At 39.5% G+C, this 27351-nt stretch overlaps 1 protein-coding gene across 12 annotated transcripts in view; it reads right to left on the bottom strand.

Moving 5' to 3' along the window:
• CAMK2D (calcium/calmodulin dependent protein kinase II delta) overlaps positions 1 to 27351 on the bottom strand; it is a 265790-nt gene that overhangs the window by 112282 nt on the left and 126157 nt on the right. For all 12 annotated transcript variants that reach the window (XM_075860580.1, XM_075860576.1, XM_075860572.1 and 9 more), the window contains exon 4: positions 3605 to 3659. In XM_075860580.1, the coding sequence (XP_075716695.1) occupies positions 3605 to 3659 (55 nt within the window). The remainder of the gene's footprint in view (positions 1 to 3604; positions 3660 to 27351) is intronic.

Genomic DNA, 27351 nt, shown 5'->3' on the forward strand with positions numbered 1-27351 from the left:
TACGTGGCCTTTGGCCCCAACAGGCTCCAGTTGCGACTGTAGCTTCTTGCCCTCTATATTTAACCAGGTATTGAAAGATGATAAATCCCTAAGTCTCTCTACATGGCTACCTATACCAATTCTGGCAGACTTTTCTGAAACGATTGACAAACTGGTTGTAACAACTAGTATCCTATAAGTATCTCACTAACCGTTATTAATATTGTCCTATGCTACTATATTAGTCTTTGTTACCCATGAAATAGGTATGCAAAGGAAACCCATCGCTAGATTTCTTAAACTGGATACACAGCATTCAAATAGTTAAATATTCGTGGGTACAAATGTATGCGAAGCTACAGCCGTTAGGTAGCACACAAATGATGCGAATGTCTTCATCTGTAACACAAAGCAATTACCAGTGACACTAATTCCATAGCAGTCAGTGGCTACTGGTACAGCTTATTTATTCAGAATTAAAAGGTCCCCTTATCTCCATATATGATGTTATATGAAGATAGCTCAGTATGACATGGTTAATTCCTACAGCTACTAAAAGCAACCATTAACAGTTGTGTGGGGGTGGAATGGCAGCAATATGCCACTGTCATGTATTATCATTAAAATAAGCACTGCGGGCGGCTTGTTCAGAAGCAATGAATTAATGAGATGAACAATACTTAAAAGTATGATGGGGATCACATTAGCTGGTATTCGCAAATACATTTTGTAACCATTGTTACAAGTCAGTAAGCCAGTTGCGAACCATGGTGAGGGCTGCACTCGAGCACCTAAAAGAAGTAAACACGTCGTCCTGTTAATTCCACTGAAAGGTTACAAAGTAATGTTCCAGGTCAAATAGCATGTTTGCTCAGAATATTGTTTGAAACCATAAAAATAAAAAGTTTCTGCAATGGTTTGTAAGTGTCCTCGATGCCTCAATGACCAGCCCCGTTTTTTCAAATCTGACGTGTCATTTTATGTGGTAATAACTCTGGAATGCTTTTGCCTATCCAAGCGATTCAGAGAGTGTTTTCTCGTGACATATTGTACTTTATGTTAGTGGAAAAATTTGGTCAATAAATTCATAGCTTATTTGTGAAAAACGCCAAAATGTGAAGAAAATGTGCAAAAATGATAATTTTTCTAATTTTAAATGTAATCTACATTGTAAAACAGATAGTAATACCACACGAAATTGTTGCTAATTAACATCCTCCATATGTCTACATTATATTTGCATTGTTTTTTGAACATTATTTTCTTTTTCTAGGACGTTACAAGGCTTAGAACTTTAGCAGCAATTTCTTACATTTTCAAGAAAATGTCAAAAGGTTATTTTGTCTAGGACCAGTTCAGTTCTGAAGTGGCTTTGAGGGCCTTATGTACTAGATAGACCGCATAAATCACCCCATTTTAAAAACTGCACCCCTCAAAGTATTTAAAACCGCATTCAGAAAGTTTATTAATCCTTTAGGCGTTTCACAGGAATTAAAGCAAACTAGAGGTGAAATGTAAGTAATGAATGATGATGAAAGATAAAGTCCACCATCCAGACTTCTTTTTAATGAATTCTCCGTAATATAAAAATAGAAAAGGAAAGTAGATCCGGAGTTTTTTGTATATAAAATATAGCTTTTACTTGTTTCTCTTAAAAAATTAACTTTAGAAAAAACACAATTTTACAGACAATATATAAAAAATGTACTGAAGTTTTGATGCTCATTCAAAGCCTGTATCCAGTATCGTGAGGTGATACGACATTAACAGCAGTTCATGCGTGTATATAATGAATAAAGAGTGTTCATCAATTTTCGTGTCTAGAGATCCTTTAGTGACCAACAGGTAATGATTAGTGACCAACAGGTACAAGAGTATGAGGCTCAGTGCCCCCCTACCCGTATGGATGTCATCCGTTTTCTCGGACAACCTTTACAGCTTGCTGTCCGATGGATCAGGAAAAAGCTCTCCTTATCTGTATAAAGGATCTCCTCTGTGAACTCTCAATGTAGATTTTAGTAACAGCCTCAGACGTCATGCGACCGATTGGAGATCACTAGCAGTGTTCTCCGATCATATTTAACCCCTCAGATGCGGCGCTCAATAGCGAGCGCCGCATCTGAGTGATTTTAGAAAGAGGGGGCTCCCTCTCACACCCCACTGGCATCCCCGCGTGCATCGCGGGTTGCCGATGGGCTCTATGGCAGCCTGGGGGCCTAACAAAGGCCCCCAGGTCTGCCTTTAGTAATTGCCTATTAGACCATGCCAGAGGCATGACCTAACAGGTGCCTGTCAGTTTTACACTGACCGGCAATAATACACTGCAATACAGAAGTATTGCAGTGTATTATAATAGTGACCGAAAGTTTGCACAGTAAAGTCCCCCAGTGGGACTAAAAAAAAAAAAAAAAGAAAAAAAGAAGTTAAAGTTTGAAATAAATAAATGTCCCAAGTAGAAAAGAAAAAACCCACTTTTTCCCCTTGCAAAATACTTTATGAAAAAAAGTTACTCATACTTGGTATCGCCGCGTCCGTAACGAATCAAACTATAAAATGATTACATTATTTAACCTGCACGGTGAATGGCGTAAAAAATATAACAAAAAAAAACCGCCAGAATTGCTGTTTTCTGTTCATCCTGCCTTCAAAAGAATTTGATAAAAAGTGATCAAACCGTCGCATCTACTCCAAAATGGTACCAATAAAAACTACAAGTCGTCCCGCAAAAAAAAGCCCTCATACAGCTGCATCGGTCAAAAAAGAAAAAAGTTATGGCTCTTAAAATATGGTGACAGAAAAGCAAATTAATTTTGAAAAAAAAAATGTGTTTTTACTGTGTAAAAGTAGGAAAACATAAAAAAAATCCATATAAATTTGGTATCGCCACAATCGTAACGACCCGCTGAATAAAGTTATTATGTTATTTATACCACACAGTAAACGGCGTAAAATTAAGACGCAAAAAAAATGGCAAAATCTGTTTTTTTTTTCAAGTACCCCACTAAAAAAGTTAATCAATAAATTATATGTACTCCAAAATGGTGCTATTATAAAATACAACTTGTCCCGCAAAAAAAAAGTCCTTATACAGCTATGTCGACGCAAAAATAAAAAAAAGTTATAGATCATTGAATGAGATCATGGAAAAACTTAAAAAATTGCTCGGTCATTAAGGTTTGAGATACCTTCGGTATTAAGGGGTTAAAGGCTTTATTCGAAAGAACCCCCAGAGACCTCTGCTCAACGGTTATTCATAACAGTACCTATGGAATTCCGTTATGGAGCAAAAATACTACACAATTTCCCAACCTTCCAACAACACTATTAGAGGGGGTACTTTCTTTGTAGATGGTAGACTGCAAGAACAAATACAACATATGGCAAAACATACGTAGACACCCCTTCTAATTCTTGAGTTCAGGTGTTTCAGCCACACTCATTGCAAACAAGTGCACAAAACCAAGCACACAGCATTTTGTTTTCTTGGCTAAAAAAAATTAATTGTATTGCCTGTACCGCTAATAAATACCATGCTCATACATGAGACTTGGCAAAGTGTAAAACGTTAATTAAATTATCAAAGCACTATTAAACAGAAATACATAAACCTAAAATGTCTACTTACAAGTCAAAGACTAAGTAATGGTACCCTTCTTCCGATATGCTGTCATGAAGTCGTACTGCAAAAGAGAAAAGAAATTCACATTTAGATAAACCTTGTACTTTTTAAAATAATTTATTATTCTTCATTGCTGCCAATATAGTCAGTGTCAGAACGCACTACTGCTAACAAGCTGGGAGCACAGTACAGAGTTAGGCCCCATGCACACGACCGCGCCTGCAATCACGGCCGACTGCCACCCGCATTTTCGGGCCGTGCTCCCATACAAAGTATGGGAGCACGGCCCGCAAAATGCAAAAGAACGGACATGTTGCATAATTTTCAGAACATTTCTACGGCACGGACACCCATCCGTAGCGCTACGGAAAGGTGTCCGCGTTCAATGAAAGTGAATGGGTCCATTTTTGCGGACCGCCAAAAATTTAGGTTTTTTACGGTCGTGTGCATGGGGCCTTAGGCTGGGTACACGCCTGCATTCGGTGTTTCTGCTGTTTTGCGGTGTGACAGGAGCAGAACAACAACAACAACAACAAAAATGTTAGTGTCGGGTGCTGTTGTTTTATCGGAAAAAAAACCAAAAAACAGCATGTTGCGCTATTTTTTTATGGCATCTTGGACCAGATCTGCGACGAAGGCTCCTGACGGAACCTCCGACACAGATGTGAACAGAGCGTTGTCCATAATATATCAAAAAAACTACCAGTTCAGCAATTTCATTGTGAATTCATTGAGAGATCATTGTAGTAAAGCAGCAGTAAACAGAGGTTTGGAAAGTAGCAATGAGAATGTAGAAGGCTAGTGCCACACGTGAACTTGAGGTGCGATGCCTAGCCAGAAAACGGTTGTGCATAGAACTTTGCTTCAACAGGAGGGCACATGCTCACACGGCAATCCTAGCCCCCTACCATCGCTGTACAAACATGGCATACGTTGTCCTCTGACTTCCATTGTAAAAAAAGAATATTGTGCGCTAAAAGTTTTTTACTGTGTGTTTCTGTATAGGAAAGCGCATAAGACTGTGTGCAAAAAAAAAAAAAATGGTATGCCAACATTTCTTAGGTATACGCGGTCCTGGCGACTACACCGAACATAGGGCAAAAATGCAATGTGAACGGAGCCTTACCAGTACTGCAACCCAATACTCAATAAATGAAATACATGATCAGGGTGGAATAAGGTTAAAAACAAAAAAAGGCAGCTTTCTTCCCAAAACAGCACCACTCTTGTACATGGGTTGCATGGGGTATTGCTTCTGAAAGTTAGCAGCCATGTTTTTTTAATGTTATACAAACCCTTTAAAGCCACAAGTGGATTACATGGGGCCTCAGGGCCCTTAAAAATGCGTGATGATCTACAACTTAGCATGTCGATCGGCGCTCGTTTGCTCCATATGAAGCAATGATTGGGAGAATGGGGAAGAACGAATGCTACTATGATCGTTCATCTCCATACATTTGCATGTTGCCGGCAGCACATCCCTTGTTTACACAGGAGATGCGATACAAATAAGCGCATCTTTTTTTTTTTTTTCATATTCAATAAGCGCATCTTTTATGTGGCCATAAAAATGGGCAATCAGCTGATGTACAAGCATTTGCATTTTCTTTGGCTCACCACTGCCCTGTTTACATGGGCCAATGTTTGTGAACGAGCATTCGTATGAGCGCTCGTTTGCCCTATCTCTGGCCTGTGTAAAAGGGCCTTTAATGCTGTACGAGAATGCATACTAGACTCTTTTGTAATCAAACTACTAATTATTTTAGTATCAATGATTAACTTCAAACCAAATAACGGCCATTGTCCTGAGCACTGGTAAATCAAAGAGGTAGGCCCAAACTTTTTCAAAAGTGTAGAAAGAAAAATACAAACGTTTTGCACAGTTCAAATCAGTTGTGCGCTGCGAATAGATTTCCATTTTTCTTTAGTTATTTAAAGGGGTGAACCAGTCCCTAAAAATTGATGGCCTATCCTCAGGATAGGCAATCAATATTTGATCGGTCGGTGTCAGACTGCCGGGAGCTCCGCTGATCAGCTGTTTTGAAGGGGCCTTCGCGATCGTGTGAGCGCTGCTTCCCCTTCATTTTCATTACTTTCCCACACTATGAATCGCTGACATACTTGTAGTGGCGGTTCACAGTATTACAGCCTTTTCACTTCAATGGGAGAAGGTTGTAATACTGTGAACCTCCACTACTTCTGTGTCGGCGATTGACAGTGTGAGCAGTGATCGGAATGAAAGGGGAAGCAGCGCACGTACATGCGCTGTGGCCCCTTCAAAACAGCTGATCGGCGAGGCTCCTGGGTATCGGACCCTGACCGATCAGATATCGATGCCCTGTCCTGAGGATAGGTCATACATTTTTAGGGACTGGACAACCCCTTCAAATCAAGATTATGTACTGTATGCAGGAGCGGATTACCATGAGGGCAATCTGGGCAAGTGCCTGGAGCCTGAAAGGGGGCCCAGTTCGCCCTGGTTCTCCCAGAGAACCGGGTTGAAGTGGGACCTCTCACCCAATTGTATCTGCGCCCTTAGGACGCGAATACAATTTATTACTATTGCGCTGGTGAGACAGGAACTATAAGTTCCCACCTCGCCATTCGGCGCTTCAACAATGACACGGTCGGCGTGATGACGTCATCACGCCGACTCCGCCGTTACCCCCAGATGACGCTGCCTGGTTACTGACCAGTCAGTGTATTGTTGCGGGGACAGGCGAGAATGTTTTTTATTTTTCCTATGTGGGCAGCGTTGGGGGCAATATTTACAGGGGGCATTGTGACTGGTATTATCTTCAGAGGGCAGTGTGCCTGGCATTATCTACAGGGGCAGTGTGACTGGCATTATCTACAGAGGGCATGGTGACTGGCATTGTGACTGGCGCTGTCTACAGGTGGCATTGTGACTGGTGCTGTCTACAGGGGGCATTGTGACTGGTGCTGTCAACAGGGGGCATTGTGACTAGCGCCATCTACAGGGGGCATTGTGACTAGCGCCATCTACAGGGGGCATTGTGACTGGCGCTATCTACAGGGGGCATCGTGACTGGCACTATCTAGAGGCAGCAATGTCACTGGCGCTATCTACAGTGGGCATTGCTAGTGTGTGTGGTGTTTTACAATTTCATTCATGGGTACAGCATATGGCGCGATTACATTCAGAGGCACAGTGTGTAGCACTATTATATTCTGGGGCACAGTGTGTGATCCGATTATATTTAGGGGCATAGAGTGTGGCACCATGAGAATTTTATCTTCGTTTATAGGCGCGGAAATGTTGGAAAAGTGAGGAGCCGAAGACATCTGAGCGGTAAACTGCAGAAATGTGCTGTGGCCGAGAGAAGTCATCATAGAGGTCTGGACCGGATGGAGAAGAAAAGATAAAAAGAACGAAAAATAATCTGAGGCGTCACCGGTGAGTCACTCAATGTAAATGTTTATTCTCCCTGTGACTGATCAGTACTGTAGTAACTGTATGATCTTCAGCGAGATGGGTGTATCGTTCTTTTTTGTGAAAAAACAACTCCAAGCATATCCTAACGATTGTTCTGGCTATACTGGGTGCTGTAGTTTTATGCCGTACAAACTTATATAACAGGGGTTAAACTGAAATTGCAAATTATGTACCGAGCTTGGTTCTGGGGCTGTATATATGTACCGAGCTTGGTTCTGGGGCTGTATATATGTACCGAGCTTGGTTCTGGGGCTGTATATATGTACCGAGCTTGGTTCTGGGGCTGTATATATGTACCAAGCTTGGTTCTGGGGCTGTATATATGTACCAAGCTTGGTTCTGGGGCTGTATATATGTACCGAGCTTGGTTCTGGGGCTGCATATATGTACCGAGCTTGGTTCTGGGGTTGCATATATGTACCGAGCTTGGTTCTGGGGCTGTATATACGTACTGAGCTGTGTTCTGGTGATGTATAGATCTATATATGTGTTCTGGATGCTTGAGAAAGGCCCCATGGAGTAGGGCTGAAACGTTGCATGTGGTGAATAAATCCACTTTTTCACTATCAAGGTGTGCTGTCTCGTATTTTGAAGGATTTGACTTGGTATCTGGGGACACTGGTCACGTGTCCAAACGGGAATATTGCACCCTGACCGTACGTGTTTGGAAAACGGTGCTGCTTTTTTATCCCGCTTTTTGAATAAATATATCTATATATATAAAAAATAAAAATAAAAAAATAAAAAATATATATAATATACACATACATACAAACTAACCAAAAAAAAAAAACATGGAGGAATCTCAGTTTTTTCGAATTCAACCATTATGTGGTACTTTAAATGATGCCAATAAAAAAGACATCTCCTCCCGCAAAAAATAATCCTTCACACACAACTCCATTGACGTAAAAATAAAGAAAAGTTATGGCTCTAGGAAGGCGGCGAGTGAAAAATGAAAAAATGCTTTGGACTTTAATGGGTTAAACAACGGAGACTGGTTCTTTATGTTTACGCACAGCAGATTTTTTTCTGGAAACCATAAGCAATTTAAAGTTTCTGACTCTTTATGTTCTCAAAGTATTCTGCTTTCTCTCTTCTGTATGGCTCATTCTGCTTTTACAGCAAATTCAAAACAGTGTCAGATCTGTGGCCGCCTAAACTGAAAACTGACTGCAAATATATATGGTACAGCGTCTTCAGTTCAGCATTCTGGGGGGGGGGGGGGGGATGCAGACTTAAAAAAGTGCCTGGGGCTCAGGGTACCCTTAATCTGCCCCTGATTGTATGCACTTGTTGATGAGACGTGCGCTAGGTGGCATCCACTGGATTGTTTTTGCTTTCTTCTGAGAACATTAACATTGCATCAGCAGCTTATCTCAGGTACAGCAGATAAAGTAACTTGGAAAGGTGAAAGAGAATACAAAGTACGAAATCTCAAACAAGATCATTCACTTCACAGCAAATATCTGTTCCTGTAAGTGTAAAACCCTAGTTCCTGAATCCATCATACTAATAAACGTTCTGTTTTATGCTTGGAGTCTAGCACAGTTTTTAGAATAACATTCCACAGGACAAGGACTACAAAATAAAATTAAAGTCACATACAGATTTCTAAACTATTTTATTTAAAAAAAAAATAAAAAAATTTTCCTTTAGGAGACCAGGGTTACTAACTGGTAGTCACATTCGGTAGCTGCAGTTTCATATAGGGTGGCATGGTTTCCACAGCAACTGCATAAGTGGACCAAGTCATCCTGCCTCATGCTTTCGTTTATTATCATGGGGTGCATGTTTAGGAGTTAGGCGAGATAGCGGTCGACAAAGCTATAGTACAGTGCATTCGGAAAGTCTTCAGACCCTTTCACTTTTTGTTATGTTAAGGCCTTGAGCTAAAATAAAAATAAAAAAATCCCAAGTATTTCCCCATCATTCTGCACTCAATACCCCATAATGACGCAGTGGAAACAGAATTTTAGAAATTCATCCTCCATTGCAGATCAGGCTGAGAATAGCAGAAACAATAGCTCAGCTACTACTGTTTTTGGTAAAACCACGGACACCCTGACGTTACTAATTTAAGTCAATGGGTTCCATCGGCGATGTCCGTGGTGCAACGGAACCGGCGCTTTCGGTTATTTCCTTGTTCTGCTCCTCTAAAGGGACCAGAAGAACCGAATGGCGAACCCAAATGTGAAAGAGGCTTAATACCACATTTTGAAAATTTTGTAATAATTCTCCTGTATTTTGAAACACATTAAGTTTTTAGGAGGTAGGTCCTTTTTCCAAGCCTTAATATGTTTTTGTTCCGATATCTAGGAGTTAAAAGTAAGAGGATTGTCTAGAGTATATATATTTTTTTAGGGGGATCTCTGTGGAAAAGAGCAAGCTTTCAAATTCTGTACGGTTTCTAAGAATGAATAATATATTAGTATTCTTTTTGATTTATTCCCTAGGATAATGTATTTGCAGAAATTGATAAATCCATAAGATGTCGGTCTTTTCTGATCTTCGATAGGGGTGGGATTTTGCCATTAGACCATGAGTCGGCGGTGGCCGGTAACGTAATATTCGTTTCGCTCTGACAGGGGGTCCTGTAGTCAAAATGAGACAATCTCTAACTTGTAGCAGTGGAGAGGGAGAAGGGGCTAGAAGGTTTCAAATTAGATGCGTCTATACAAAACAAGGATATTAAAGGGACAGATATAATATAGATTTCTATCTCCAGATCTACTCTATCTGGAAGTAATCTCAGCCATTCCAGGCATCTAAGGGTCCTTTTACATTTACCTTCAAGTTCCAAGTAAAATGTTTTGTAATGGTCAAGGCTTGCTTCTCTTTTAAACTAGGAAGTTTTAGGAAGTGCAACCATTTATTTCCATAGATCTAATTATTCGATCTTATGTAAAATTGTTTATAACACCCATAAAATTGAGAAGCCATTTATTTCGTGGTATGCAGGTATTGGTCTGAAATGGTTCAATGGCGTGTATGTAATTTTTTTTCAGCTGTGTCATCATGAATTTTTAAGCTTTATTGCCATAAGCACTTATATTTATATTGTGCAAACAGGTATAATTTTTTATTTATTTAAAATTTTGATCTTCCAAAAATCATACAAAGTTTATTCTTACATAAAAAAAACAACAACCAACCCCCAATGAGAACCATACCAAAGATTAACCTCAGGATATTCATTGACCATTAGATCTCAATGGCAGTAGGCTTTACCAGTAACAAGCCCCCTTGCCAGTACAAGCCCCGTTGACAGTTCAGGGGGTTATTTAAATATCAGGCGCCAAATATAATGGCACCGATATCTAAATAACGGAGGGCGGTAGAAGAAAAAATGTAAAGTGCCCCAGGGTTTGTGCAGTCCTCCCCATTACATGCTGCACATGTATGAGGAGGTGAAAGGTTCTCTTTAATCATCCGTACTCTAACAGTTTGCATATTGTCGGCAGCACATCCCTGCCGACAAATGTTTATTTTTATAGCGGCATAAAAAAAATCCAATCAGCCAGGCAAACAAGCGTTTGCTCGCTCGTTGGCTGATCATTGCCATATTTACACAAACGGATGATCAAGAACATTCGTAGGAGCGCTCGTTCACCCGATCATTAGCCCATGTAAATGGACACTAACTTTCAAACAACTTATGCTGATCTAATAGTATACCTGATGTGGATAAACATTGTAATTTACTTGCGGTTAGACTTGAATACAGAATGGGAACTCAGCACTCCAAGGTATTATGCAATAAGTGATATTTTATTTCTACTTTTTGCTATATGTGAAATAAAATATCACTTATTGCATAATACCTTGGAGCGCTGAGTTCCCATTTTTTTTTATATGTTGGCGTGGGAGCTTACTCACGCACCCTTGAAACATGCAGTGCTGCGGGATCAAGAAAGTACTGTTAGAATTGAATTGCATGTTTAAATAACAACATTTTGTGTGAAGTTACTGTTACTATGTATCTCCCTTCCAGTAATCTGTTGTCAAGCAAAATCCATCTCTAGTTATAGAGCAGGGAAGGCAAACTGCAGGACGAAAGAGAGAGAGAGGACACGCAGACTGCTGGTAAGATTTATATATCACCCCAGTGCTGGATTCTCAGCAACACTGCTTATTAGGGTATATTCACACGCAGCGATCCAAAAACGTCTGAAAATACGGAGCTGTTTTCAGGCGAAAACCGCTCATGATTTTCAGACGTTTTTGTAACTCGCGTTTTTCGCGGCGTATTTTTCAGCTGTTATTGGAGCTGTTTTTCAATTTAATCAATGAAAAACAGCTCTAAAAACGTCCCAAGAAGTGACATGCACTTCTTTTTAGCGAGCATCTTTTTACGCACTGCATTTGGACAGCGACGCATAAAATTACACCACGTGGGAACAGAACTGCGTAAAACCCATTGCAAGCAATGGGCAGATGTTTGTATGCTTATTAGGGGCGTTTTTGCAGGCGTAATTCGAGGCGTAAAACTCCAGAATTACGTCTGAAAACACTGTGTGTGAATATACCCTTACTGCTATATAATCGCCTCCGTGCTGCTGCTACTTCTATAACGTTACATAGTTAGTACGGTTGAAAAAAAAGATGTCCTTCAAGTAAAGTAAAATGTGTATGCATATATATATATATATATATATATATATATATATATATATATATATATATATATACACACACATATATATATATATATATATATACATACATATATACATATGTGACAGATAGAGATAGGAGAGAAGAATTCTCCTCTTCCCAATGTGTGAAATGCATAGAAGACATGATAGCAGTTGGGCTCCATCCACTAGCTTAGAGAGAACTTGCAAAGGGGAAAGCTGGTAAAAAATGCATATATGTCATATAATGGCCATACAATAGTGTTATTACTCAAGTACACACACAACGGCTTATTCTAAAAAGTCACCTGAAACGTTAGGTGGGCTTTAAATATCTCTCTTGCTTTTTCCACTGATCTCTTTAGATCTTCAATTACTTCCTTGACTGATGGTGTTGGTTATAATAACCAATGTCTGCAAAAATAATTTTTTTGCTGCCAACATTTGGGCGTCCCCAAGTAGTTTACTAAATCTTCTATTTTCTTCCAAGGGTTACATAGTTAGTACGGTTGTCAAAAGACACATGTCCATCAAGTTCAACCAAGGGATGGGAAAAGTGAAGTAAAACATTTCTACACATAAGAGCTTATATTTTTTTGTTCTAGTAAATTATCTAAGCCTTTTTTAAAGCCATCTACTGTCCCTGCTGTGACCAGCTCCTGCGGTAGACTATTCCATAGATTCACAGTTCTCACAGTAAAGAAGGCTTGTCACCTCTGCAGATTGAATTTTTTTTTTCCAGACGGAGTGAGTGCCCCCTTGTTTTTTGAGGGGGTTTTACATGGAACAGGATTTCACCATATTTTTTGTATGTGCCATTCATATATTTATATAAGTTAATCATGTCCCCCCCTTAGTCGTCTTTTTTCAAGGCTAAATAGGTTTAGTTCTTTTAATCTTTCCTCATAACTTAGATTCTCCATGCCCCTTATTAACTTCGTTGCTCTTCTTTGTATTTTTTCCAACTCCAGGGCATCCTTTCTATGAACTGAAGCCCAGAACTGAACTGCATATTCTAGATGAGGTCTCACTAAAGCTTTGTAAAGTGGTAATATTACATCCCTGTCCCGTGAGTCCAAGCCTCTTTTAATACACGACAATATCTTGTTGGCCCTTGAAGCAGCTGATTGACATTGCATGGTGTTATTTAGTTTATGATTTACAAGTAAACCCAGATCCTTCTCAACAAGTGACTCCCCGAGTGTAGCTCCCCCTAGGACATATGATGCATGCAGGTTGTTGGTACCCAGATGCATAACTTTACATTTATCTACATTAAACTTCATTTGCCAAGTGGACACCCAAACACTCAGTTTGTTTAAATCCGCTTGCAATTCACAAACATCTTCCATAGACTGAACATTATTACATAGCTTGGTGTCACCTGCAAAAATAGAAATAGTGCTATTAATCCCATCCTCTATATCATTAATAAATAAGTTGAATAATAATAGTCCCAGCACTGAACCCTGGGGTACACCACTTATAACCGGGGACCATTCAGAGTAGGAATCATTGACCACAACTCTCTGGATACGGTCCTTGAGCCAATTCTCAATCCAATTACAAACTATACTTTCTAAACCTATAGTCCTTAAATTACCCATTAGACGTATATGAGGGACAGTGTCAAATGCCTTTGCAAAGTCCAAGAACACTATATCCACAGCGGCCCCTCTGTCTAGGCTTCTGCTCACCTCCTCATAAAAACAAATCAAGTTCGTTTGACTGCTTCTGTCCTTACTAAAACCGTGCTGGCTGTCACTTATGATACTATTTTTTGTCACATAATCCTGTATATAGCAGACAAAAAATGGACAGAGGCAGCACTTCCAAAAAGAGCAAGAGCTATTTATTCACCCATGCGACGTTTCAGTCCAACTGGACTTTTTTCATGCTTGAAAAAAGTCCAGTTGGACTGAAACGTCGCATGGGTGAATAAATATCTCTTGCTCTTTTTGGAAGTGCTGCCTCTGTCCATTTTTTGTCTGCTTGATATCCAGGACTGCGGACCAGGTCTATTTGAGGCGCGCACCCACTTGCAGTCCAGTGCTGTGGAATCTTTTCGTTTTATAATCCTGTATATAGTCCTTCAAACATTTTCCCCATGATGGATGTTAAGCTTACTGGTCTATAATTACCCGGGGAAGACTTAGAGCCCTTTTTGGAAATAGGCACCACATTTGCTCTGCGCCAGTCCCTTGCCACTATGCCAGTCACTAGAGAATCTCTAAATATTATGAAGAGGGGGACAGAAATAACTGAACTAAGCTCTTTAAGAACTCTAGGGTGTAACCCATCTGGTCCCGGGGCCTTGTGTACAGTTATTTTGTTTAATTTAGCTTGGACCATCTCTACATTCATCCAATTCAGTATATCAACCGATATATTAACAGAACCTTGGAACACATCCAAAAAAATACATCACACTCGCCCCATGACCTTTACATTTAGAATATTCTAGTTTATAATCAGAAATATCGTTTTCTAACAGCAGATTGAATGCAACATGTGCATTGTTATATAGCATAAAAGGGATCTCTATTTCTCAGATTTCAAATCTGGTTAATCTTACATAGACCTTTCATTTACCCCTTAGATGCTGTGGCCAATAGTGCCTGCGGCATCTAAAATGTTTTACAGAGGGATGGGGCTTCCCCTTTCACCCCATCGGTGTCCCGCAAAACGATTGCGTGAAGTCGATGTTTTGCCATGGCAGCCTGGGGCCTAACAAAGGCCCCTAGATCTGCCATGGGCTTGTGTCTATGAGTTCATGCCAAAATCTTTGCCTAATAGATTGCCTGTCAGTTTATTACTGACAGGAAAGAATGCTTTGGTGTACGAGCTATACCAAATTATTACATAAACTATTAAATGATCCTATTGTAAAGTCCCCTAGGTCGGACTAAAAAAGTTAAAGTTGAATAAATAGTTTGAGAAAAATAAAACCTGTACAATAAATTTAACACGTTATTTAAACCACACAGTGAATGATGTAAATCCTCCCAAAAAGTTCATAAAAGTTAATTAATAAGTTAGCTCTACACCAAAATGGTGCAAATGAAAAAAGCAACAAATTTAAAAAGAAAAAAAAAAAAAGCATTTCATACAGCGACGTAGACAGAAAAATACAAAATTTATGACTCTTGGAATGCGCAAATAGAAAAAGAAAACAAAAACACAAAAGCTGCGTCCAAAATAGGCCGCGTCCTTTGAGGTTGATGTAGCTTTCTCAGGTTCTATAATCGATGGACAATTGATCAGCTGAACGAAGGAGCGGGGTTGCTAGACCACAGCTCCGCCGATTTCGATCTTTTGTTCGGATGATAGAACGGTCGACAGCTCTGGATTCCATAATTCTCAAGTGCATACCTTCATAGCACGTTACGTAGGTGCGACTGTATGTGGTTAATCACTTTCCACTGAATCTTGTGCTCATCTTCCACACAGGTGGCAAATTAGGCATAAATTACACCCCCAACAGAATGCACACGCACAACCCCCCCAGATACACAACTCCCTACCATAAACGTTGTTTTGTGGAATTTATGCAAGTCAAGTTGAAACATAGCTTTTCCTTCTTTTCACGATTTCATAGGCAGTCTGTTTTTCCAGATGTTGGATATTGGTGCATTTTATGAACATTTTAAGTACACTCTTTGGTTATTTTGTTCATATATGTAGAGGTTTTTTCCTATTAATTTATTAAAAAAGCTGAATAGAAAAATATGTATATACACTTTATATGTGCTGCTGCTGGCACCACCAGTAATCCACTGTGATCTCTGTGGAAACCTTGCATCAAGTGTTCAATTCCTCTGTAGCTCCACAGGGGAAGTGAAGCAATACATCTTACTCAAGGAAAATCAATGGGCTGTCCATGTAATGCAGAGACATGGAGGGTCCTCCAGTCAATCCCTAAAATCTTTGTAGAATTATATACTGCCCCTCTGGTTAATAGATGAGCCCTGAAAGTGTGACACCCCCCCCCCCCCTCTAAAACGTACAATTTTCTAATATGGTGTTTGAAAGTTATTTTATAACCCAAACAACCCCTTTAATTAAAATAAAAAAAAAAAAAAATGGTGTTATTCGGATCAAAAATCGCATGTGTAACATGCCTTTTGGCTGCTACTTTAACCCCTTAAGGACGCATCCTAGTTTGGGCCTTAAGGCTCAGAGCCCATTTTTCAAATCTGACATATTTCACTTTATGTGGTAATAACTTTCGGAATGCTTACACCTATCTCACTGATTGAGATTGTTTTCTTGTGAGACATTGGGCTTTATGTTAGTGGTAAAATTTGGTCGATATATTCAGTGTTTATTTGTGAAAAATTGCTAAATTTAGAGAAAATTTTGAAAAAATAGCATTTTTTTGAATTTAAATGCATCTGCTTGTAAGGCAGATGGTTATACCACACAAAATAGTTACTAATTAACATTTCCCATATGTCTACTTTAGACTGGCATCCTTTTTTGAACATTCTTTTATTTTTCTCGGATGTTACACGGCTTGCTTAGAACATAAACAGCAATTGCTCGTATTTTTAAGAAAATTTCAAGTCTTTTTTTAAGGTATCTGTTCAGTTCTGAAGTGGCTTTGAGGAGCCGATTTATTAGAAACCCCCATAAAACACCCCATTTTAAAAACTAGACCCCTCAAAGTATTCAAAACCGCATTTAGAATTATTTTTTTTAACCCTTTAGGCATTTCACAGGAATTAAAGCAAAGTGGAGGTGACATTTGCAAATTTGATTTTTCTTGCTGAATTTGAATTTTATTTCATTTTTTTCTATAACACAGAAGGTTTTACCAGAGAAACACTACTAAATTCTGTCGTTTTTAGAAACGTCGCACGTATGGCTCTAGTGTGCTCGTGGACTAAAACACAAACCCCAGAAGCAAAGAAGCACCTAGCGCATTTTGGGGCCTCTTTTTTTATTAGAATATATTTTAGGCAGCATGCCAGGTTTGAAGAGGTGTTGAGGTGCCAAAACAGTAGTAATCCCCCAAAAGTGACCCCATTTTGGAAACTACACCCCTCAAGGAATTCATTTATGCAGTTTTTTCAAAGCATGTATTTGAATTGAGGCTATGAAATTAAAAAAATTTACATTTTTTTCCAATAAGATGTAATTTTTGATCAAAATTTCTTATTTTCACAGGGAACAAAATACCCCATTTTGTTGCCCGATTTGTCCTGAGTGAGACAATACCCAATTTGTGGTGATAAACTGCCGTTTGGGCCCATGGGAGGGCTCAGAAGGAAAGGAGCACTATGTGTTCTTTGGAGTCCAGATTTTGCTGGATTGGTTTTCGGGTGCCATGTCGCATTTGCAGAGCCCCAGAGGTATCAAAGCAATGGAAACCCACCAGAAGTGACCCCATTTTAAAAACTACACCCCTCAAGACATTCATCTAGAGGTGTAGTGAGCATTTTGACCCCACAGGTACTGTGTAAAAGATAATGCGCAATTGGCAATTACCCTACATGTGGCTGTTATCTGCTGCCTGGGCACACGGCAGGTCTCAGAAGGGAAAGATGAGGGGATAAGCTGTGCGGAGTTCATCAGGGTAAATTAATAATCAAGGGATGTATGATAAATTCTAAAACAATCTTTCATACAGAGCCCTGTTTTTTTGGGACACGTGTCACATTGGTATAATGTGTCCTTCCTTATCCCCCTCTTATAGCAGACTCTGCACCTCTTGACTTTTTCCCTTCTTGCCAGTTTGGGGAACTTCTCCTGGAAAGTGTTGCCCTGGTACGACGCGTGTGGCCTCGCTTCCAGAAGTACTGGGTGCCCCCCCCCTTCCTGGTCCCTAAAAATTAGGTTCTTGATAACCACCTCTTGAAATTACAGGAAAGTTCCCCTGCCCTCGTACATCGACGTAGCACGTACGCATTGTACAATGCCATCTGTATGATGTGCACGGCCAGCTTCTTATACCACAACCTCGATTTCCGCATGGCGCCGTAGGGCTTCAGGACTTGATCTGACAAGTCCACCCCTCCCATGTACCTATTGTAGTCCAGGATGCAGTCTGGTTTGGGGGTCTCTGTAATGGTACCTCGTACTGGTACATGGGTACTGGTATTGCCATGTATTGTCAATACAAGGACATCTCTCTTGTCCTTGTACTTGACACACAATATGCTGCTGCTAGAATGTGCCCTGCTCTTACCCCTTCTTGTTTGCCCAAGCAGAGTCTTAGGGAGGCCTCTCAGATTTCTTCTAGCAGTGCCGCAGGACTTCTGGAAGCGAGGCCCTTGAAGAGTGGGACGCTGGTATAAAAATTATCCAGGTAGAGATGGTAACCCTGGTCCAGCAGTGTCTGCACCAAAACCCACACAATTTTAATTCCGTTAATTCCCAGTAAGGGGGGGGGGGCGCTCTGGGGGCTGAATACTGCTGTCCTTCCCTTCATATATTCTAAATTTGTACGTATACCCTGATGCACTCTCACACAGCTTATACATTTTCACACCATACCTTGCCCTCTTACTCAGAAATACACTTCTCGGGGGAGTGTGCTTGGGCAAACCGGGCACTGAAATGGTCTAATAGGGGTCTCAGTTTATACAAACGGTGGTCATCTCGGGGTTATCAGCATAATGTAAGAAGCAAAGTATTGCCTCATAACGCATCCTGGACATGGCCATGCGGTACATCGGGGTGTGGTATAACAGGTCTGTACTACAGTAGGTCCTAATGGATGGCTTTTTCAGAGGCCCCATGTTCAAGAGCAGTCCCCAGAACTTGCCCAACTCTGCTGCGTCTACAGGAGTCCACCTGTGGGATTGGGCATAAAATGATGTGGGGTTCTTTGTTATATACTGTTGGACATCTAAATTTATCTGGGACACCATAAGCTCTATAAATTCATCCGTGAAAAAGTCCATCTCACTGAGCCATGCCGTATTACATTTTATCTCTGGGCTGCCCGTGTACTCAGGGATTTGGGGCTCGTAATGGTCTGGTGTGGTGGTCCAAATGGGGTCACTTCACTCGGAGGTTACAACTGTTGCGGGGTCACTTCTCCCAGGGGTTTCAACTGTTGTGGAGGTCCTGGGGCATCTCCTAGGGTGTCCCTCTTCATCAATGGATGAGGAGGTTGATAAATAAGAGTCTCGCCATGTGACGAGTCCGTGTCAGAGGCAAGAAACGCATAGGCCCTTCCAGAGAAAATGACCTTTGGGACATATTTTATTATTTGTGTGTCACACGTGTAAATTGTGTGCTTAGACACGTGTATTATGTATACAGCAAAATGTGTTCTCTTGCACAGTACTTTTATTAGTACTAGTAGAAGCAATAGACTGCTACCTAAAAAAAAAAAAATTTTGTTTTTATGGAACGATTCCCTGACACTCACAAACCCTAATACCAGCTGAGATGCTGCAGATAACTAAATATCTCAACTTTATTGTATATATATATATATATATTTTTATTTTTTGTAGTTTTTTTGTTTTATAGAATGAGTGAACTTCCCTGAAACTAAACCTAACTAGATTTTATGTGAACTTCCCTGACACTAAACCTATCTACAGCGACTATTCCCTGACACTAAACGTAACTAGATTATTCTTTATAGCTTTCGTGACGCTAAACCTAACTACGGTGACGGGTGCCTGACTATCTAGATTATTCCGAGCTTTCCTGGCGCTAACAACTGATTTTACTCTAAACCTAACTACAGTGACGGATTCCTGAAGCTAAACCTTATACGTTGACTGATTCCTAACGCTTAATTCCCTGACACTAAACCGCACTACACTTTTTGACGGTTCCCTGACACTAACTAACTAACCCGAATACTAAACTAGCTAGATGATAACTTTCTAAAGTAACTTTTTTTTAATTTTAATACATTTTTATATATTTTTTTTGTTTTTTGTATTTTATAAAGAAAATCCACAGGGACCAAGAAAATGTGGCCCTGAAGACTAAGAAGTGGTCAGTGATAGGAGATCACTGACCAAAAATGGGGGTGACACTAGGAGGAGGAGGACAGGTGTGGGAAGTGGATGGAGCAAGTGGGAAGTACAAAAAAGTAACTTTTTCAAGTTTTTTTTACGTTTTCCTAACAATTCTCTGACAAAACCGCTCTAAACAACTCTCCAACGCAAACAGAGAAGTTCAGAGCGGGTGCAGCAGGATGTGAGGTCTGGGGCAGGAAATTATGTAAGCGATTGCTGCATATTGGTTAGTAGTCACTGACTAACCAATAGCAGCGATCGCTGGGGCGGGACCACTGCAATTGGTCCCGGAGTATTGAGCTGTGATACCTGCTGTTTCCGACAGCAGGCTATCACAGCTCGAAGCGCCGGGGGAAAATGGCGATGCATTTTCCCCTGGACGTACTATTCCGGCGCTGAGCGCGAACAATGCACTTAGCACGACGGAATAGTACGTCGGTGAGCGCGAAGGGGTTAAGTGTGTTAGCGGGTCAGTTCTGAAATGTACCATAAATACCTTAGCCAAGTGTTAGGGAGTAGGGTCTGAACTGTACCATAAATACCCCAGCTAAACTGTGTGTGAACGAGGCCTACAGGAGAAGCTGGATGGTTTAAAAGGGTTTCAGAAGTACATACACAAAAGTGCTTAATGTAATAAAGAGTCTCCTCACTTTCATGATTAATTTAAGCCATAAATAAGCTAGACAGACAGGCAGGCACACTTGCAAAAATAAAACTGCTCATTCAATCTTTTGAGGTTTGTAAATTAGAATAAGGGTGCAGTCACACGCAGCAGATTTTGTTGCAGAAATTTCTGAGACTGAAAATCATTTCGCTTTATCTGAATGGAACTTGCAGAAATCCATGTGCTTGCTACAAAAACAACCACATTCAGATGAACGGAACCAATTTCATTCTGAGCAATCTAACAAAATCTACCATGTGCAATTGCACACTTAGGCCATGTTTACACAGGCACAAAAATACAAAGCTGATTTCAAGAGAATACAGTCTCTGAATACAGGCATACTTGGAGATGATTTTCAAAGCGTTTCTTATTTTTGCAAGCATTTCTAAAGATTTTCTTTTAAGTGTCAATGGGTAAAAAAAAAAATATCAACTTTTAAAAAAACGTCACTTCTTTTACGAAGCATATTTTAACGAAACATTTTTAATTCATCCTCGCATGAACAACACAGTGCATTTCCCATTGAATCCAATCAAAAGCTGTTCGCTCGTATTACGCTTTGAAATACGCCTGCAGTTTACGCTCTGAAATATACCTGAAAATAAGCCTTGTTTACATGGCCTTACTGCATAGTAAGTACATCTACAGAGTCCAGGCACACTGTGCTCAACTGCAGTATCAATCAGAAGTACTGCTGCCTGGCAATATTAAACTGTTTAAATTGTTATTTGATCAGGCACATCTGAAATGTTGCTAAACTGAATTCATTTTATAACCGTCAATTCGTTTTTGGGTTTTTCTTTTGGACCCACGTTATTTAACCCCTTCAGGACTGAGCCGGTTTTGGCCTTCAGGACGAAGCAGATTTTTCAAATCGCACATGTGTCACTTTATGTGGTAATAACTCTGGAATGCTTTTGCGTATCCAAGTGATTTTGAGATTGTTTTCTCGTGACATATTGTACTTTATGTTAGGCAAAAAAATTGGTCGATAAATTCAATATTTATTTGTAAAAAACACCAAGATTTAGAGAAAATTTGCAAAAATTTGCATTTTTCTAAATTTAAATGCATCTACTTGTAAAACCGATAGTAATACCACACAAAATACTTACTAGTTTACATTTCCCATATGTCTACTTTATATTTGCATCGTTTTTTGAACATTCTTTTATTTTTCTAGGACGTTACAAGGCTTAGAGCTTTAGCAGCAATTTCTCATATTTTCAAGAAAATTTCAAAAGCCTATTTTTTCAGTGACTAGTTCAGGTCTGAAGTGGCTTTGAGGGCCTTATATATTAGAAAGTCCCCATAAATCACCCCATTTTGAAAACTGCACCCCTCAAAGTATTCAAAACAGCATTCAGAAAGTGTTTTAACCCTTTAGGCATTTCACAGGAATGAAAGCAAAGTAGAGGTGAAATTGACAAATTTCATAATTTTTTTCGAAAATTTATTTGTAATACATTTTTTCTCTACCACAGAAAGTTTTACCCAAGAAATGCAACTCAATATTTATTGCCCAGATTCTGCAGTTTTTAGAAATATCCCACATGTGGTCCTAGTGCGGTAATGGACTGAAACACAGGCCTCAGAAGCAAAGGAGCAGCTAGTGGATTTTGGGGCCTCCTTTTTTTAGAATATATTTTAGGCACCATGTCAGGTTTGAATAGATCTTGTGGTACCAAAACAGTAAAGACCCGCCAAAAGTTACCCCATTTTGGAAACTATACCCCTCAAGGAATTTATCTATGGGTATAGATAGCATTTTGAACCCACAGTTTTTTTGCTAAATGTATTTGAATTAGTATATGAAAATGAAAATCTACTTTTTTTGTAAAAAAACTTAACCCCATTTGGGAAACTACACCACTTAAGGAATCTATCTAGGGGTATAGTGAGCATTTAGGCCCCACACGTCTTTTGCAGAATTTATTAGAATTAGGCCGTGAAAAATTAATATCAACATTATTTCCACTAAAATGTTGAATTTTTTCAATTTCACAAAGGATAAAGGAGAAAATGCACCCCAATATTTGTAAAGCAATTTCTCCCGAGTACAGCAATACCCCATATGTGGTCATAAATGTTTTTTCATTGGAAAATAATTAACCCTTTCCGGACTGATCCATGTTTTGCTTTTTCTTTTTCGTTTTTCCTCCCCGCTTTCCGAGAGCCACAACTTCTTTATTTTTCCGTCAACGAGCTGTAGTTTTTATTGGTTCCATTTTTTGGTACATAAGACTTTTTGAGCACTTTTTATTACATTTTTTGGTAGAGTGAAGGTGACCAAAAAACTGCGCTTTTTCCATTTAAAATTCGTTATTTTTCACGGCGTTCACCGTGCGAGTTCAATAATGGCATATTGTAATAGCTTGGACTTTTACAGACGCAGCGATACCAATTTTGTATATATTTTTTACATTACTTTAGAGAAAAAATATGAAAAGGGTTTATTTTTGGACTTTAAATATTTATTTAATTTTTTCCACTAATAATAACTATTTACTTTTGTTTTTACACATTTTATTAGTCCCCATAGGAGACTTGAACCAGCAATCGTTAGATCACTGGTAGAATGCACTGCAATACTTATGTATTGCAGTATATTGTCATTTTTACAGGCACCTGTAACAGCGTGATCTCTGTTTCTGTCCGTTAGTCCCGGGTATCAGCTGTAATACACAGCTGACACCCGCAGCATATGGCGCGGGCTCAGCGCGTGAGACGCTCCATATATCACCCCCCCACACCACGACATGTTATTAAGTCATGGTGCGCGAAGGGTTTAATGCGCAGCCGATGGTGGAAAGTGAAAATTACAATTTTCCACTGATGTGCCATTTTAGTGCACTATATGTTGTGCCCAGTTTGTGCCACAAATAAAATATTAACCGGGTTCTCACGGGTATGGCGATGCCATATCGGTGGACGTAAATGGCTGTTTGGGCACGCTGTAGGGCTCAGAAGGGAGGGACGCCATTTGGCTTTTGGAGCGCAGATTTTGCTCGGTAGTAGCTCTGGCGTTTTGCTGGTATTTCAGTTTATAATGTGGGGGCAAATGTAGACTGGGCAGAGTACATCAGGGGCATAATAAGAGGGTATAATAATGGGGTAAATAAATAATAATCCGCAGATATGTGGCCAGTGTTGCACTTATATTATAAATGGCGCCCAATCTTATCCGCTTTTGGAACGCTCTGCACATTTTGCATCGCCATAATCTGGGAGCCGGAACTTTTTATATTTTTTCACCACCGGAGCTGCAAGAGGGCTTATTTGTTGCGGGACAATCTGTAATTTTCATTGGTACCATTTTGGGGTACATGTGATTTTGTTGGATCACTTTTTATTCAATTTTTCAGCAAGAATGGTGACAAAAACCATCAATTTTGACAATGATTTTTATTTATTTTTTACAGCGTTCACCCTGGGCTATAAATGAGCATTATATTTTATTCTGCGGGTCGGTACGATTACGGCGATACCATATGTATATAGGTTTTTTTATGTTTTGCAGCGTTTGCGCAATAAAATAACTTATTTAGAAAATAATGTATTTTTTGTGTCACCATATTTTGAGAGACATAACTTTTTTATTTTTCAGTCAAAAAAGCTGTGTAAGGGCTTGTTTTTTTGCGGGACGGGTTGTAGTTTGTATCGGTACTATTTTGGCGTACATGTGACTTTTTGATCACTTTTTATTGTATATTTTGTGAGGGGTGGTGACCAAAAAATAGTGATTCTCGCTTTGTTTTTCATTTATTTTTTTTGCGGTGTTCACCGTGCGGGAAAAATAATATTATAGTTTTATAGTTGGGGTCGTTACGAATGCGGTGATACCAAATATGTTTACTTTTTTTTTAAGTGTTCATTTTTTTTCCTATAATAAAAGACTTATTATAGGAAAAAAAGCAGTTCATGTTTATGTCACTTCTAACTTTTATTTTTACACTTTTTTTTAAAAAATTTTTATTCTTTTTTTTACTTTTTTCACTTGTCCCACTAGGGGACACTTAGACTTGCAGCTTTGATCGCTGCTGGAATACATTACACTACACACGTAGTGTATTGCATTCCAACTGTCATTGTGACGTAACCGTCACACTGACAGGAAGCCTACGACGACCACCCTCGGGGTGGTCCTCATAGGCTTCTGTACATGGCAACCCGGAAGCCATTGTCTGGCGTCCGGTTGCCATGGGTACGATCGCCAGCCCCCGTGATTTCACATGGGGGCTGCCGATCGGCGCTACACACCTTAATTGTGGCGTTCAAATCGAACGCTGCAATTAAGGGGTTAACTGCCGAGATCAGCGGCGATAGGCCGCTGATCGGCAACGGGGAATGCAGGGCTGACACCCTGCACAGTTAACCGCCGCTGCGGTGTAGCGCCGCGCGGCGGTTAACTGTTAAAAACACAGACGTAACTGCACGTCAAGGTGCGCGAACTTACTGCACACATTGACGTGCAGTTACGTCAAGGTGCGGGAAGGGGTTAAAGCTTGCAGTTTGAAGAAAACGTGTTCATCTAATACATGTAATAGATTGCTGTTTTACTTTAATGTACTGTCCATTTGTCATCGGCTTAAAATAAAATATAAAAAAAACAAAAAAAAACAAGACGAAATAAAGCAGACCTGTCCATGGTATATTTCTTTCGATTTGTATGCAGCAGATTAAGACCTCCATTGAACCCATGGGAATGTGTGCAGGCTAGCAAAGTGGAATGAAATAAATTTGTAAAGGTAAGTTTATTACAAACATTAATATTTTTCAATGAGGAAAAGCTTTCGGACCGTAAGAAAACCCTTATTGGGGATTAACTCTGTCACTGTCATGCATGTAAATATTAGGTTCAACAATTCCACCGGTATTACTTACAGAACGACTTTCAGAATCAGCAGGTTGGAAAATTCTAATAACACATCACAGGCTATGTTTGAACATGTTCCTGCCTGTTAGCAGAATTCTTAAACACATTCAGGATTCGAGAATGGTGATAGCTGCTGTATTCTGCAAATGTAATACAAAAATGTTTTTTACTTTCTTGTTACTTGTTCTTGATGTGTACACGTGTCCATAAGAAAGCTGCTATAGACTGAAGGAAGCCTGAATCGTTGTGCCTTGGCCCAATGGTTCCTAGCCGAACGTTGTTTTTTTTTTTTCCTATCTACATAGATATATAGTTGATCTTTACTTTCACAAAGTGCATAGGATAAAAATAAACAGCATGTATAATGCTAAAATAGTTTACAATCCAAATATTTCAATGGAGATATTCATAACTTTTAACCCGTATGGGTTCTATTATATACTGCCTTGGAAGAGGCCTGTCAATGATGGCTGCTTCAGTTCTTTGATGTTCCAGACTTCAAAGCCTAGAATTTGGAAAATAGATGCTGGTTGTTTGAAAAAATGGCCAAAGCATAACCACATGTGGGATCTGCAAGAGTTTATACCAAACTTGGTTATACACCTAGTAGCATATTGACAGTAAAGATTTAAATGCATAAATACCAGTACTGGGACCAAGAGAAATATAAATCAGGGCCACTCCTTTTGCAGAGGATAAAAATTTTTTTTCTTATTCAGCTCAAAATTATAAAAAATAAACCTTCTTAATATACTTACCTTTTGAAATCCTTACTGCCCACTCCTTGCCACTTTTCAGATACCTTACCGTATCTCTGTTTACATTTATGCAAGATGATGTGACGACCAAAGATGACTCATCACGAGCAGGCCAGCCAGTCAGTCCACTGTAGTGACGTCATTATGGTCAACACGTCACTTCAGTGTCAATGATTGGCCATTCCCAAGCACAGGACTGATCATTCAGGAGTGTAAACAGATGAATCGATAATATATTTACATGGTAATAAATGGTATCAGTGGAGAATTCATTTGAATATACAGCCCCAAGACCTTTTCCTATTAGTAGAGAAACAGATAATTTCTGTGCAAGCTATGGATTTTACTTAAAATGTATTCAGAAAAAAAAAAAAAAAACTATCATGAAATGTCTCCATTATTTTCATGCATTATTTCTGAGTTATGTTGGTCTGCTGAGTGACAACTACTAAGGTCACCTGTTACAGTGAACTTGTTTCCCACCGAGTCTGAATGAAATTTAATGTTTTAATTTTCAAAAGATATAACATTGATGGTTTTTCATTAGGATAGGCCATGGCTCTACCCCTGGGGATCCATAATAACCAACAGAACAAAGGCATTGTAACGCTTGCTAGAGCCGAGCTGCAGTAGCAAATACAGCTACATTACATTCTACCGAGTGCCATAGCTCCTCCTTTCTGCCGATCGTGGGGGTGTGGGAATCAAACCCATACCAATTGCACATCGATTGCCTGTTCTAAGGTCTATCAATGTTGTGTCCGGGAAAACTTCATTCATCCTACTCCCTGTTACTTGTCAGTCTGCACTTTAGCTTTGAATTCTACTGAAATATTTTATTGAAGTCTCTTTTGTCGAATATTGTGCTGCAGTTAATGGGATTGTTGAAAGACAAAAAATACAATATATATTATGTAGCCTTCATGACTTCACGCTATGGTGGCCTTCAGGAATAGTGCTTTAACAATATTGGAAGCCCAACTTTCATATACAATCATTTTAGATGTGCCATCCTAATAATTTTCCATGTCCTATGTCCCTTTATGTAGGCGGAGGTCAGTAAATCTTAGTGGTTTGAAGCCTGCTTGAGGCATATAGTACATCGTTTTCTTGTGTAATGGATAGTAGTCAATATTTTATAACTGTTACAATGCAATACTAAAATAGTGGCGAGCAAATCTCAGCAGGTCTAGTTATCAGTGAAACATCTCAGATTCCCTTGGAATGCTAAAAATTAGACATTCCTCAGTAAAATATTTTACAGGCTCTTGCAGGTCAAACAACAGAGGATAGGTTAAAATCTAGTGTCTCCACATAATGAACTTGAAGCATGAGCGGAAAAAAAACCACCTGCTAAACATAGATAATAA

Source organism: Rhinoderma darwinii, chromosome 1 (genome assembly GCF_050947455.1).
Source record: "Rhinoderma darwinii isolate aRhiDar2 chromosome 1, aRhiDar2.hap1, whole genome shotgun sequence".
Lineage (NCBI taxonomy): Eukaryota > Metazoa > Chordata > Amphibia > Anura > Rhinodermatidae > Rhinoderma > Rhinoderma darwinii.